Source organism: Gavia stellata, chromosome 1 (genome assembly GCF_030936135.1).
Source record: "Gavia stellata isolate bGavSte3 chromosome 1, bGavSte3.hap2, whole genome shotgun sequence".
NCBI classification, from domain to species: Eukaryota; Metazoa; Chordata; class Aves; order Gaviiformes; family Gaviidae; genus Gavia; species Gavia stellata.
In genome coordinates, this window is record NC_082594.1 from 131,752,601 (window position 1) to 131,766,860 (window position 14,260).

At 41.6% G+C, this 14,260-nt stretch overlaps 1 protein-coding gene across 1 annotated transcript; it reads left to right on the plus strand.

Moving 5' to 3' along the window:
- The first annotated feature begins 308 nt into the window (after positions 1-308).
- CD86 (CD86 molecule) lies at positions 309-9,464 on the plus strand. The gene is made up of 6 exons (XM_059825222.1): positions 309-376; positions 511-560; positions 1,847-2,188; positions 6,144-6,455; positions 8,539-8,673; positions 9,445-9,464. The coding sequence occupies exons 1-6, from the start codon at positions 309-311 to the stop codon at positions 9,462-9,464; spliced, it is 927 nt and encodes a 308-aa protein (XP_059681205.1).
- Positions 9,465-14,260: the final 4,796 nt, after the last annotated feature.

Consider the following 14,260-nt stretch of genomic DNA (forward strand, 5'->3'; position numbering starts at 1 on the left):
AGGATAGGTTCCTGTTACAAAACTGAAGGTCACACACTTCATTGCTTCTGGTAGCTGACATCATCACGCCGTCTCCCCCACCTCCTCCTTCTGTGTCACCCTCTCCTCCCCCTCTACTTTCAATTCCCCCATCTTCTTCCCCACGCTGCCAGGCCAAGCATGCTCCCCATTCCTCCTTCCTCCGCACCAGGCGTTTTGGGTACTGGTCCTGCCCTTTGCACCCCGGGGGCTCTGTGTTCCTCCCATGGCATACCCTGTCTGCAGTAATCCTGTGGCACATCACGTCCTCTGTAAACCAGAGATCTGTCATGGCATGCTCCTTGTTGCTAAAGGCTGCGAAGCACACAGAAGTCCTTGCACCAGTCCATGAGAAAAGGTGAGATTAGCTTTCTCAATAGCCTCTCTCTTGCTAAAACTTCTTCATGTTTTACCGCTTCTTTGGGAGTACTGGGGAAGGTACTGGAGTGTTTTCAACCTCTAACGTATTTCTTTCGTTCTTCCTTCTTACAGCATCATGGAGGTCTGCATATTGTTCCTTTATGCTATGATACTTCTTCCAGGTAAAAGGCGCATTTTTAATTGTAAAAACCGTTTTGATTATTTGTGTCCTGCTATGTGATACTTTCTCATCCACTAAGAAGCTCATTCCTTAGCAGTAATTAATCATTTCCATTGCACAATCAAGGTCATATAGCCTATGTGACACGTATTTAAATTGTGTGCAGGGACTCTATAAAGTATATAGTAAGTACTTTCTCTCTTCAGCTTTATATCTTTACATTACATTTATTTTATGTTGCTCTTAAATTTTCGATTTAAATCTATCTATCTTTAAAATGTGTGTATATCACCTCCCTACATTATAAAGGAGTGCAGTATTAAACTGAAAACTGATGGTTTGATATGGGACAACTGGAGTTTTAGGCAGCCGCAGAGATCGTTTTGCAGTCTGGTGCCCTGGAAGAGCAGTCAAAATTTTGCACCAGGAGAGAGACTGTAAATCTCCTCCTCCTTTTGAACACAGCAGAGGTGTTTGTATCTTCTGGGACAGAGGACTGCATTTCTCATTCCAAGAAAAGACAGTCCTCCCGGCCCATCGCCACCCATAATAATGAATACATGCACTGATGAAAGTGGGAGAAAAACCATCCCTTGTGTAATACTTGCTTTCTTTGCATGAAGGCATAACGGTGTTTATTGACTATTTCTGTTAAGACAATCAGCAACAGAATGGTTAAATCTGACATTTAATCTGTCATTAAACTCTAGATTAATTACAGAACAGTTAAATCTGACATTTAATTTGTCATTAAACTTTAGATTAATTCTTCAGTGAGACTGGGAGTCTTCACCTGTTTCTGACCTTCTGGTCATATATTCCCTAGACACCAACATTTACCACACAGCGTGCACTTCACATTTTCTTCAAAAACTGCAATGCTGTGTTATTTTATTGGGAGAACAAAAGCCAACTTTTTAAAAAGAAATTGTGCGACTATCTCCTTTGTGGCAGAATCTCATTACACTCAGGCTGCTACATACAAGAATAGTTTGGACCTTTTGCCTGCAGATAAGTCTTCTAAAATATAGATGCTCGCAACCTCTGTGTGGTAGGCCTTCCTTGGAAGGAAGAAAAATAAGAAACAATTTTATGATCTGAACTCCACAAGACTAAGTGAGTCAGTTTGAAGAACTATATGTCCTGTCATACCTAGCGGGAGAATTTGTGTCTAAATGCTGGCGGTTTTATTGCTACTGTCGTTAAGTGCTGCCTCTGTGAGCGCAAATACTTGGTGTTCTTTTGTAGCTGATGGAAATCTTAATTTCTTCTCTCTCTTTGTCTAAGGTATTGCTGCCAGTGTGCATCAGGTGAAGTCATTTCTCAATCACACTGCATACCTATCCTGTTATTTTCCAAACTCTCAGAAAACTGACATAAATGATTTAAGAGTTTTTTGGCAAAAAGGCGACGTTGAAGTGGTGCATGAAGTATACTACGGCCAAGAGAAACATGATAACCTTAGTCCTAAATACATAAATCGCACCAAAATGGATATGGACAAATGGACCTTGCAATTGTTAAATGCAGGAATTATGGACGAGGGACAGTATAGATGTATTATACAGCACAGAGATAAAGGATCGCCAAAGGTCATACACACATCTGAGTGCTTACTGCACATCATTGGTAAGTAATCTCTTCTAATTGTCATCTGGTCTGGGGGTTTTTGGGGGGGTTCTCTGTCACTTTGTTCAGCCCAGAAATGTGTGGTACTGTCCCCAAGCCACTGAAGATGTACCTGCACTGGAGCAGAATTTCTAAAGATGGATAAAAGCATTCTCAATAGAAAAATCCTCAGCTCTGAATGAAAAGTACTCAGGGGGAAGCAATCAGAAGTAGTACAAAATGAGGCAATAATTTGCTCAGTATTACATCATTCCTGATTCCCACCCTGTCATACTTTATAGTGAAAACCATTCTGCCTTCCTCCTCTTGCTTCCTGCAAGTTTTACAGCTTTTAGGACTCTGGAAAATGCACTTCTTTATTTGCATCTGATGCACTACCTTCTATTAAAAGTAGCAGGTAGTTATCATCGTTGGTGGTAAATTACAATTGAAACATAACAAGATTTCTGCAAACACCCAGCTATTTTATGATCACATAAATCGCAGGGACAATAAAGAAAAGAGCAGCTCACATGTGGAGGAGTAGAAATTCATATGTTCATTTAAAGGAAGACTGAAAATATCTCTGAAGAAAAAATGCATGCTTTGATGAGATTCAACCTGATTTCTTGCATGTTATCAGAGGAAAAGGCAGCAAATCTTTTAACAAGGGAATGGAAGTGAGGAAGCAATCTTTTCCTAGTATTTTCTAATATTTTTAGTAATTCCTATTCTATTTTAAACTGTTCTGTTAGTAACCTTTGTCCATATGCCTCTGTTCTCTCTTCCACTATGATAGTGCTAGTCATTAATAATAACAGCTTCTAACTTCCACTGGTGTTTTCAGGCTTCAGCATACTGCTTCAAAAGAGAACAGGCCAGGTGTAACAGCAGCCAAAAAATGGAGTACCAGGACATCCAAGCCTATTTAACTTTGTGCTACCAGCAAGTGTTCCCTCGTTCCACAGATAGAAAACCTAGATGGTTAATTTTGACTCTCCCAGCATCTACTTGACAAGTATTTTCAGCAAAGTTTTAGAACTCACAGATTCGTAATGTACAGTCAGTATCAAGGCCTCCAAATTAAGAGATGCTTAGCATCACTGTTTAGTTAATTCAAGCAGTTAAATCAGTTATCAGCTTAGCCAATATCTGAGCCACATGTTACAGCAGTCTCATACTTAGGCACTAAAACTCTCCTAGACCTTTTAAGGTTTAACTTAGGAAGACTGTTTTAAACTATGTGCTGCTGTGTTCCTTCCAAATGACTCTCTGTTCAATAAGCTCCCAAAGGAAGGAGCAGTATAAAATCATATTTAAAAAAAAAAAACAAACTTAAAAATAATTAGAAGAAAAATACAAAAGTTGAAATGTACCTGTGCTTACCTACTGTTTCTTAATTAGAATCTCATATCGTACATGAAGGGTTTTTTGTAGTATGGCATGTCACACTTGAACTGGACATAAGAAAGATTGAGTGCTGTACAAGAATGACAGGGCAGTTATACAAAACTATCAAGATCACTTGGTGACCAAGCCCATTCAGAAATATGGAAGTACCTTCTAATACAGTTTACATGTGTTATTTATATGTATTACATTAGGACAGTATCTATATAGATATATCTGTATTATATGTATTGTGTACGGCCAGGATGATTTATGTAAGAACAACAATCACAGATCCTTCTCTAGAAAGAAGGAAGGGCTTCACAGTGGAAAGCTTTGGCTCTTAAAACAGGCAAGGTAGGGACCATGGTGACAAGGAGCTTAACTGAAATTCTGCTGCTATAGCATGTCTCCAGTGCTTCCTTTGGATGGATCAATACAGGAAGTAGGTGAATACTAGCGAAGCTATTTCAAAATATGCGCTATTCAAAGTGTTGGGAGTGAGACTGATGTCAGAATAGAGACTTAACAGTTTGTGTCCTCATTTTAAAGGGGACGTTGAAAAACTTACAAGCGGGAAGAACAGCTCTACTAGAGTTATCTGAAAGCTGGAAAAAATACAGTCCAACTGGAGACATTAAAAGATCGATCTGATTACCTTATAACACAGAAGACTGAGAATAGTCTTGTTTTCAGAGTGTGGGAGCCTGAAATACATATAAAATGCTGGATATTAAAAAAAAAAAGGCTAATTCATTCAGTGAAGATACAAAAAGTCAGTGGCTGGAAGCAAGTGAGAAGTAAGACACATCATTGTCACTTTAGAAAATAGAACAAAACCAAGTAGGGTGATTAAGCTATTGAGAAAAATAGTAAGGGCTTGGTGGATCTGCTGTCTCTTGAGGTATTTAAATCTAAGCCCATAGCCTTTTTGGAAGACATGTTATCTTCAAATACAAAAGACTTCCTGAAACATGCTTTTCTGTTAACCATCAAAAGCTTACATATACATAGCCCACACCCTGCATGCAACCAACATCACTTTTCAGTAAACAGAGGTTCCAGAAGCCATAAACCAGAAGTGCTTTGATCAGGGTATATTTCACTATTTCCACTTGTTTACTGTCAATAAGATTGAAACTCTCAAATCACTTGGATGATGTGGCAAGTTGCATAGCCATGGATTACATTCCTGCCCTCCCTATAAAATGCCAATAAGAGAATAAATACTGCAGACCAGAAGCTGGAGTGAGCAGTCAGCTAATCAAGTCAGACCTTGAGGAGAAAGAGGAAGCTTCAGCTCTCCTGAAGGACAACCTAACTAAATCTGGGGGTATAAAAAAGGTGGGGCTTTTTCCATTTTGAATTCATAGCCATGGACTCTCCTGGGGATTTAAGTGACTAAGCTAAATGCTACCTGCTGTGTGTTGGCATAGAGCAAATGAAAGCAACATCATATTTCTTCATCCATCCATATTAATAATGCACTAGGGCAAGGATTAGAGCCTGGATCCAACACCTGGAGTGTGTATGCAGAAGAGTCAGGCCCTCTTAGGCTGGTATTTTTCTAAGAAACCTTTTCCCCTTCTCCAATATTTCTCCATATTGTCTTTAGCCCTGTGGGCACTAAAATAATGAAGTATTTTCAATGAAGTCTGGAGTCTGTTTCTTGGGTTTTGTTGTTGGGTTTTTTAACTTGCTGTATGCCAAAGTGCAGTTAGTATTACATCTACATTTTCTCCTTCTCTATTTCCATTATAGTCTACTATTTCTACTATGACCTTTTAACCAAACAAATCCTGGTTGAGACTATCTAGGAGATTATTTAATAGAGAGTATTGGTTAAAAGCTTCCACTTATCATTCATATTTTTTGTTTAAATAACTCTTTCCAATCCTGTTTCACTATTTCTTGCCTGGGAAACTCGACTTTTGAAAGCAACAGGTATGTTTTTCATTGACTGGGATGAGTATCCAATGACACAAAGTAAAAAAAAACTTGTACTGTAGTCACTTCCACATAAAAAGCCGAGCTAATGGAGGCCTACTATCAATTAAGATCAGTGAATTACTTTATAAGCTGCAAAATGATTACTCATAATACTGACAGACACCAAGGCTATTTCTACCTATGACAGCACTGGACCTCCAACTTACCCCATCTGAAGTCCCTCAGATGATTTCTTTCTCTACATTTCACAGTTAGAAGTTTGTGGGTTTCCCCTTACCTAATCAGGAGGTCAAGAGTAGGCAGCACCGTGTCCCATTCCCATTTTGTGCTTAAGCACTGACCTGCAAGCAGGCCAGGTTTGATTGTTCTGAGGTGTCAATGGATCTAAAGGCGGTGGGCGAGACAGAGGCCCGTTGCCTGGCTGATCAGGCTTATGTCCTCAAAACACTTGGAGGATAAGGAGCAGCAAGTCTACATGTACCCCAAAAACATAACAAACCCTTCTTAGGACTCCCATTGTTTTCCTGAGAAAATTGTTTAGACTTGCTTCTGCGTGAAAATCTTAAATAATTGGCAGGAACTGTCACGAGATGTGGTATTATCTGACTCACGATGCTTTCTCTTTGGTCTGTTTCAGCCAACTATAGTCAACCTGAGATAGCATGGCTGCATGCTGGGGAACTAAAGCCCAACGAATACTTGAATCTTTCCTGTTCTTCCAGCGGAGGTTATCCAGAGCCCAAGCAGATGACTTGGCTAGTTTCACAGGAAAACACAACATACAGGCTTATGCGTCACATGGATGTCTCACAGGATGCTGTAACAAAGCTGTACAATGTTACTAGCAAGCTGAATATCACAGTTCCTACAAACACCCTCACTAATATTAGCTGCTTGCTTCACCTTGGAGAGCAGCTGGGGAGCCTTGTCTCAGTGCCTCTAGGCATAGGTGAGTCTCCATTTGCCCATTCTGATTTTTGCATGGGTAGGAGCAGGGCAGATTGGAGTAGAGCTGATCACAGATAACAGCATAGTCGAGGCAGGGAATAAACCCTAAGTAGTAGGATTTGGTTACAAGGGTTCTGTGTTGTCCATCCTGTTCACCAACAGCCATGGCCACCAAATTCCCTCTTCTTTCCCTATGGGAAGTCTTATTACAGCAAGGGGGGGGGGGGGGGGGGGCACAGAGAAGGAAGGCTATTGCTACACAATCCAGAACACAGCCCTGTTCATCCCTTCCCTAGATGCTGCTGCAGTAGCAACAAAGCAACCTGGATGTCTGGATTAGGTGGCAACCAGTTTCTGGAGGTGACAGGTGTTAAGAGAGGTTGCCACATCACAGGATAAGAGAACTGTTGAGGTTGGAAGAGGCATCTGGCGATCATCTAGTTCAACCACTCTGCTCAAAGCAGGGTCAATAGGTAGCACAGGACCTTATCCAGTTGAGCTTTAAATATCTCCCCAGATGAGACTCCACAACCTCTCTCAGCAAACTGTTCCAGTGTTTGACCACCCTGACAGTGAAAAAGGTTTTTTCTGATGTTTAAGTGCTTGAGCTGCTATTCTTCATCATTCCTTTGAGAGAGGCAGAAGGCTAAACAGAAGAGTCCCCTGGACCTGATTTGGCTCACAAACTGCCAGACAGACTGTGCTGAATTTAAGTGTAAAGGCCATGAAACTTTGACTAGTCTTAGAAGCATTCCTGGTGGTTTTCATGACATTTGGCAGAATGAAGTGCGCATTCTGAAATGACTATTTGGGGATTTTTTTTCTCTGAGATTGTCTTTTTTCAGACACCTCCTGCAAGCAGCTGGAGACCTGAGTTCCAATAAGACTGTACTGCTGGATTATCTCAGGGTTCCACATGCCTGATCCTTTCCTTAAACTAAAGCTGTATTTTATTTATCTGCTGGGACAGGAAAACATCCTTTGACATATTTTTGTTCGTAAGCTATGACACAAGCACATCAAAATAAAGACAATTCCCACTTTGGTCATAAGTTCGTTTGGCTTGCACATGTCTCCTTTAGATAAGATGGAGAGCTGTGCTTCAACTGACAGGAGCAGGGAGCCAAGAGGGAACAGCAGCCTTGCAGGAAAGCCTACCAGGGTAGTAGAGGCATGCACCTTACTACTGCAGACGTAAAAGAAGCTTGCCACTCATTCTGAAAATGTTCCACAGTGCAGTTTTCTTCACATAAATTTAGCTAAAGGGTTAAGTCATCGATACTAGATACGGCAAACTGCCTCTGATGTCCTTACATGCTGGGATTTTTAAATAATATTAAAATACAGTACAGAAGTCTTCTGAGGTTTGCACAGCTTGACACGTTGCTCATGAGTGTTAACATGGCTATATTAGCTATATTAGCTATAGTGCTGCATCCTCCTCTTCCCTATTCAACTCTTCTTCTCTCCTCCCTGGCTTTATGAAAGTGGCCACCTGATAAGCAGTGATGACGGGTAAGAAACTAGGAACTCCACATAAACAAAAGCTTTGTTTGGCGGTAACTGAAGCTCTATCAGTTGATAACCCTAGCAACAAAAACCTCAAAAGCACAACCAGGAATAGAGGGAAACTCCATTGCATTCCCTGCTACTTTCACATCCCTTGTGGCATTTCATTAGGCTTTCACCATCATTTCCAAGAGATACTAAGTAGTAACACATCCCAGGTTCTCCAAACTTGCACAGTAGCACAGACTAGCATTAGCACAGTAGCTGCCTCATAGGCTCTTGTACTAATTAAGTTGCTGATCTCTCACGTTACCCAAACTTCAGAAAGAGTACTGTGCCTTATTGTTGTTGAAGTGGCCATTAAGACCTGGTAGTTCTGCTGGTTATTGGAAATGGAAATAACGCAATGTGGATAGTGATTTATTGACACTATTAAAGTGCTGTAAAAGCAAAGAATGCTGAGGGCCTTTCCCTAAACTTCTAATTCACATAACTTTGGCATAGATTATTTAAGCTAATTGTCAGCAAATTAAACCTTTTCTGTGTGTATCTATCTCCTCTGTTTTCTTATTCAGAGATACAGGGGGAAGAAATGGAGCAAGTGAAGGTAAATTTATTTGGCCCACTTATAGCTGTGACTGTACTGATCACACTTCTTCTGGGTTTTGTGATATTGAAGAAGAACAGAAATATCTCATCTACCAACCAGAGTAAGTTGCTACTTCTCATTCAGCTCTACTGTCCCTCAAGTCACAGGCTTTGCTCTTTGTAATCATCCCTTTACCTACATTCAAGCTGCTGACAGAAAGTTAGGTTTCATGCTGGACTTAAGCTAAACTTCCTTGGATAATTTAGCTCCTGCCACAACTTACTCCATCCAGCAGCAAGTCAAAACATCTTTCTCCTGTCTTGTCCTGGGAGCCACTTCTCCCTCTTCTTTGTGCTCTGTGAGACTGCCATGGCACCAGCTTACCACTTTTTCCTGCACTTTCATCCTTTTTTTCTGGGTTTTTTGGGGTAGATTTGGCTCTTAAAATCATTGAACTGTATAAACCTTTCTTGTCCATCACCATTTGTAAGAAAGGTGGAGCTGGGGGAGGGATGAGATGAGGCTTCTGTCAAGTGCAAGTATCTCTGTATTCACAGAGCTGAAGGATCAAGGCATTGCTCCAACACTGGACTGGAAGAATCATCTTGTACTAGGAACAGAATTCGATCTTTGCATTGCATTTTGACTTGGTCCCAGCAGTCCAGGGTTTATTCTGCACTGAAAGGATCCTCATGCTAATATCAGAGTCTGTCCTTCCTTGTAGCAAGAGGGAAATGCACTCCTCAGTCAGTCCCGTTGCCTTACACAGCCAAGGGCCCTGAGCCCCACGTCACTCTTTCTCCAAATCCTAAGATAACTGGACATTTACTATCAACTCTTTTTCAGCTCCTATTTCTCACATTTATGTAAATCACATATTCATCTATTTTAGGTGTCAGTCTAGCAGTCTAGAAGCTATCCGGCTTGAAAACAAGGCCATCAGCCAGACTGCTGACTGGGAACCATGTCTGCACATAGCAAGGTCTGAGGTCCCATATACTTAGATGCTCTGCCAGAACAAGAATCCTCCCCAGATACTCTGCAGAACAAGACACAACATTTTTGTCTGATGGCTGAAATCCACCTCCAGTGTTCTCTGCTTTTATTTTTGCTCCGGAATGGTAGTAAATATGATGCTCTGCCTGTCTGTATGACTATCTTTTTGCTGTATCTTTCATTACGCACTGTGACATTGTAAAATCCTGAGAGTCAATGAAGAAAGCAGAGCTGCGTGGGTTACAGAAGGGAATGTCTCAGAAATAGAAAGAGTTAGGCCACAATCCATGAGTCATAACCATCACTGGAAACGTGACCAGAGGCAGGCTGTTAATCATGAACCATAAATGCTTTTGGCAGAGCCAGTGTGACTTGGTACCAGTAACCTTCTTGTAAAGCTCCACAGCAGAAAGAGGAACTTCAGGGCACTTCCCCACCTTCTGAGAAAGTCGTGCAATTCCTATTAGGCATTTGACGCTAGAATCCACCTGAAGGAAAGACTTGCTTTAAACATAAAGCCTCTGGCTCTTGGCCTCTTTTCCCAAGTGACTAGCGACAGGACAAGAGGAAATGGACTCAAGTTGTGCCAGGGGAGGTTTAGACTCGATATTAGGAAAAATTTCTTCACTGAGAGAGTGGTGAGACACTGGAATAAGCTGCCCAGGGAAGTGGTAGAGTCACCATCCCTGGAGGTGTTCAAGGAACGTGTGGACGAGGCATTGTGGGACATGGTTTAATGGGCATGGTGGTGTTGGGTTGATGGTTGGACTTGATGATCTTACAGGTCTTTTCCAACCTTAATGATTCTGTGATTCCGTGATAATTACTGGTTATCTTTACTTTTTTTTTTTCCACTACCATCCAAGCTTAATATGCCCAGACAGTTAGTACCTCCACACTTTGTTCCTCTGTATTCTGACCGGATGCTGTACTAGTTGTTCAGGTGGATGCAGGGATAGAAAATGAAAGCATGAGGTATCACTCGTATGTGTATAAATCTAAATATACAAAATTCAGCTAAGCAGATAACGAAAAAATATTATATAAGTAGGTCATGTTCCAATTTGGTTGACTATTTTCTCTCTTTCCTAATTTTGCTTCAAACCTTGAAGATAGAGCAATCCGTACGCTGTGGTATGCTCAGCTGTAGGAAGTAGTTTTACCTTTCAGAAAAGATTCTCTGTTTCACTCAAAATTTGCCAGTTCTCCAATCTTGAATGATCTTGGCACTTTATATTCTTCAACGGCATCGACATCTTTCAGGATGAAGAATGCAGCAGAACTGAGACAAAATTCTTCTGAGGTCTTGATTGTGTTTGCCGGTCTGACATTTTCAGCAAGAGCAGGGAGGAATATTAGCATCACATTCTCAAGACAAATTTCAGCTCAGAGTTGCAGTCTGGGGATGTAAATTCTCTACGGTTTCTGCTGGGTACAAATATTCTTTTCTGTTAAATGATGTTGTGAGTTGCTAGATTCCACCTCAATTTTTACTCCATTTTCAAATGTGTGAGAGAATGTGCATGTCCTTTTGAGATAGCTAAATCATTTGGGAGTCAGTTTATTAAGCTATTACACTAACATTCCAAATATTTTCATTCCGATTAATATCACTCAAATTGTATTAAAAGTTGAAGTTTTATTTTTATGTAAAAGTTTATATTTGCTAGCAAACTTATTTAATGACTCATTAAAATACATGTCTTTTTCTGGGTTGCTGTTTTATTCTCCTGCCATTAAAGCAGTATATTGGGGAATACCCACATTTGGTGTTCTCAGGGAGGAAACACTCCCAGAATTATTTCTTGGAAGCAAATTAATAAAAAAGGTATTGCTGCAAGAATGGCACAACTGAAGGTTTCATATGTTCATTCATGGAGCTCGATATATGTGCACAACTCTGTGTATGCATACCTCCTTGATTTATTGACCTACACACCTCAAAGATTAGATACAAAATTGCAGTCTGAAAATTTGGCCTTTTGATTCTGTGCTGCAGGTTGTCAAATATATCTCCAGTGGGTCACACAGTCTTCTCTAACTCTTGATTAACATTCGGCTCCTTGAATAAAGCATGTGTTAAACTATCAGGTATACTAAATCAGGTAGATACTCACTAGGTTTGTGCTGTCTCTCTTGCTTTTTTTAACACATGCTGTAATTCGGTTCATTTTTTCCAACATCTTCCCTTCCCACTAAAGTCATGCACCTGAAATCCTCACTGAGGTCATCAGAACAACAGCTAAAACCTACTCTGCTCCTACCCAAACAACAAGCCTTGTGGATCTTCTGTCTTCCATACCACTAGATTCACGCACGTACACGTACACTCTTGAACTCACAGTCTCGGAACTCTCTTACTAGTCCCTAAATCCTGATGTGCTGCTTATCTGGTCAGCTTTATGCACTAAGGAAAAAAACCATCACCAAGCTTTCATGGTTGTCCCTAGGAGAAAAACAATAACCAGTTCCTCCATAATGGATAAGGTATCTGGAAATCTACGCTAGGACTCAAGAGTCCTTCTCTAGCACATTCACTTAGCACAAAAAAAAGATTCCTAGCACTTGGAAATTCAACAGGTTTTGCAACAGGTCTCTCTGAGGAGGCTTATCACCCCCATACACCGTCTACTATCACTATCGGCAGCTGTAATTAGTGGAAAAAGTCCTTAATTTGCTCCTAATTAATTAGTGAAGTTGTTTGGTTTCCCCCCTTGCCATCCCTCTACTTTAGGGTGCCGATCTCCTCCTATTACCTGATCAATTTCTCTACCTCCTCTTTTCTTGGTCTTAAAACTAACTCCAATTCCCTCCTGCATCTAAAGACAGTTAAGGGGTAAAAAGCAGATGGGCTTCAGGGAAAATCTTAGTTTGTCTCTCTCTGTTCAAATGCATTAATCCTCTGCACTAGCAGATGCAATGAGCACAGTAGCAAGGCACAAGAAAAGTGTAGCTGATGCGCTGGCATTTTGGTTCTCCATATGAATACATTCAGATTTCCAGGCTATCTCCTCACCCCATGTGTAGATTTTTCTTGGACAGCATGCTTTCAGCCATTTAGTGACCCTAAAAACATGGCAAGCAATCAAATGAGCACACGCCCACTACATACCACAGCACATAACAGCTTCATTTAAAAACACCATTCCCTTATTTTTAGGCGTAACATTACGAATTTCAGAAATGCTAACAAAGAAATGGAAATGGTGTGTTAAAACAGTATCCAATGCCCCCAGGTAAAATCCTGTCATCAGACTTACAGTTGTGATAGATTGCTTCAGGTTCACTGATTAACCAGCACTGAATCACAGAACAGTTGAGGTTGGAATGGACCTAGGGAGATTGTCCAGTTCAACCCCCCTGGCTCAAGCAGGGTCACCTGGAGCAAGGTGCCCAGGTCCACATCCAGACAGCTTCTGAATGTTTTCAAGGAGAGAGATTCCACGACCTCTCTGGGCAACCTGCTGCAGGGCTCGGTCACCCTCACAGTAAAAAAGGGTTTCCTTGTGTTCAGAGGGAACCTCCTGGGTTTCAGTTTGTGCCCATCGCCTCTGGTCCTGTCACTGGGCACCACTGAAAAGAGCCTGACTCAGTCTTTCTCGCACCCTCCCTTCAGGCATTTATCCATGCTGATGGGATCTCCCTGAGGCTTCTCTTCTTCAGTCTGAACAGTCCCAGCTCACTCAGCCTCTCCTCAGATGAGAGGTGCTCCAGTCCCTTAATCATCTTTGTGGTGCTTCGCTGGACTCTCTCCAGTATGTCCATGTCTCTCTTGTACTGGGGAGCCCAGAACTGGACACAGGACTCCAGGTGGGGCCTCACTAGTGCTGAGTAGAGGGGAAGGATCACCTCCCTCAGCCTGCTGGGGATGCTTTCCCCGATGCAGCCCGGATACTGTTGGCCTTCTTTGCCACGAGGGCGCACTGCTGCCTCACCTTCAACTTGTCCACTAGGCCATCCATGTCCTTTTCTGCAAAGCTGCTTTCCAGATGGTTTGCCCCAGCCTGTACTGGCGCATGGTGTTATTCCTCCCAAGGTGCAGGACTTTGAATTTCCCTTTGTTGAGGTTCCTCTCTGCCTGTTTCTCCAGCCTCTTGAGATCCCTCTGGATGGCAGCACAACCCTCTGCTGTGCCACTCCTCCCAGTTTTTTATCATCTTTAAACCTGCTGAGGGTACGCTTGCTCCCATCACCCAGGTCATCAGTGAAGAGGAAAGTCAGTTAGTTTTACTGCATATTTCTTAATGTCAGCCAGTGCTACTGCAACAAGCAATACTTTCCTATGGTTAACAGGTGAGGGGACAGTGAAGTGTTGCATTTCCAGAATATTCCACAGTCACTTCTGAGGGGATTGTCATTACAAACCATCTCATGGCAAATGTCCCTTAGTGGATTTTTTCCTCTTCAGGTGAATTACTTGCTACTGGAGGTTACATCTGACCACAGAAATACAGCAATTCTGTTAAAGAAATCTAGTTCTTGTGTGTATTACCTTTAAATTTTGATTTCAAATTCTCTTTCTCCCTCCTTTCCAAACTCAGAAGGAAAAAAGCAAAAAAAAATTGGATATGAAATACTTATCTACACTGGAATGCTGGGCTGTCATAATTCATAACTGGTCTCTCTTTGCCTTCCCATCGTCTGCACTGGGACAGCCATAATGCTGGGGCTGGGAAGGGCCTAAGGAAGACATGTTTTCTGATCTCAGGATG

Bases quoted from the DNA above. Each gene is read 5' to 3' on its own strand.
- CD86 (XM_059825222.1), top strand. From the start codon at position 309: ATGGCATGCTCCTTGTTGCTAAAGGCTGCGAAGCACACAGAAGTCCTT. The intron at 377-510 runs GTGAGATTAGCT...TCCTTCTTACAG, and splicing joins GCACCAGTCCATGAGAAAAG to CATCATGGAGGTCTGCATAT. The intron at 8,674-9,444 runs GTAAGTTGCTAC...CATCTATTTTAG, and splicing joins TATCTCATCTACCAACCAGA to GTGTCAGTCTAGCAGTCTAG.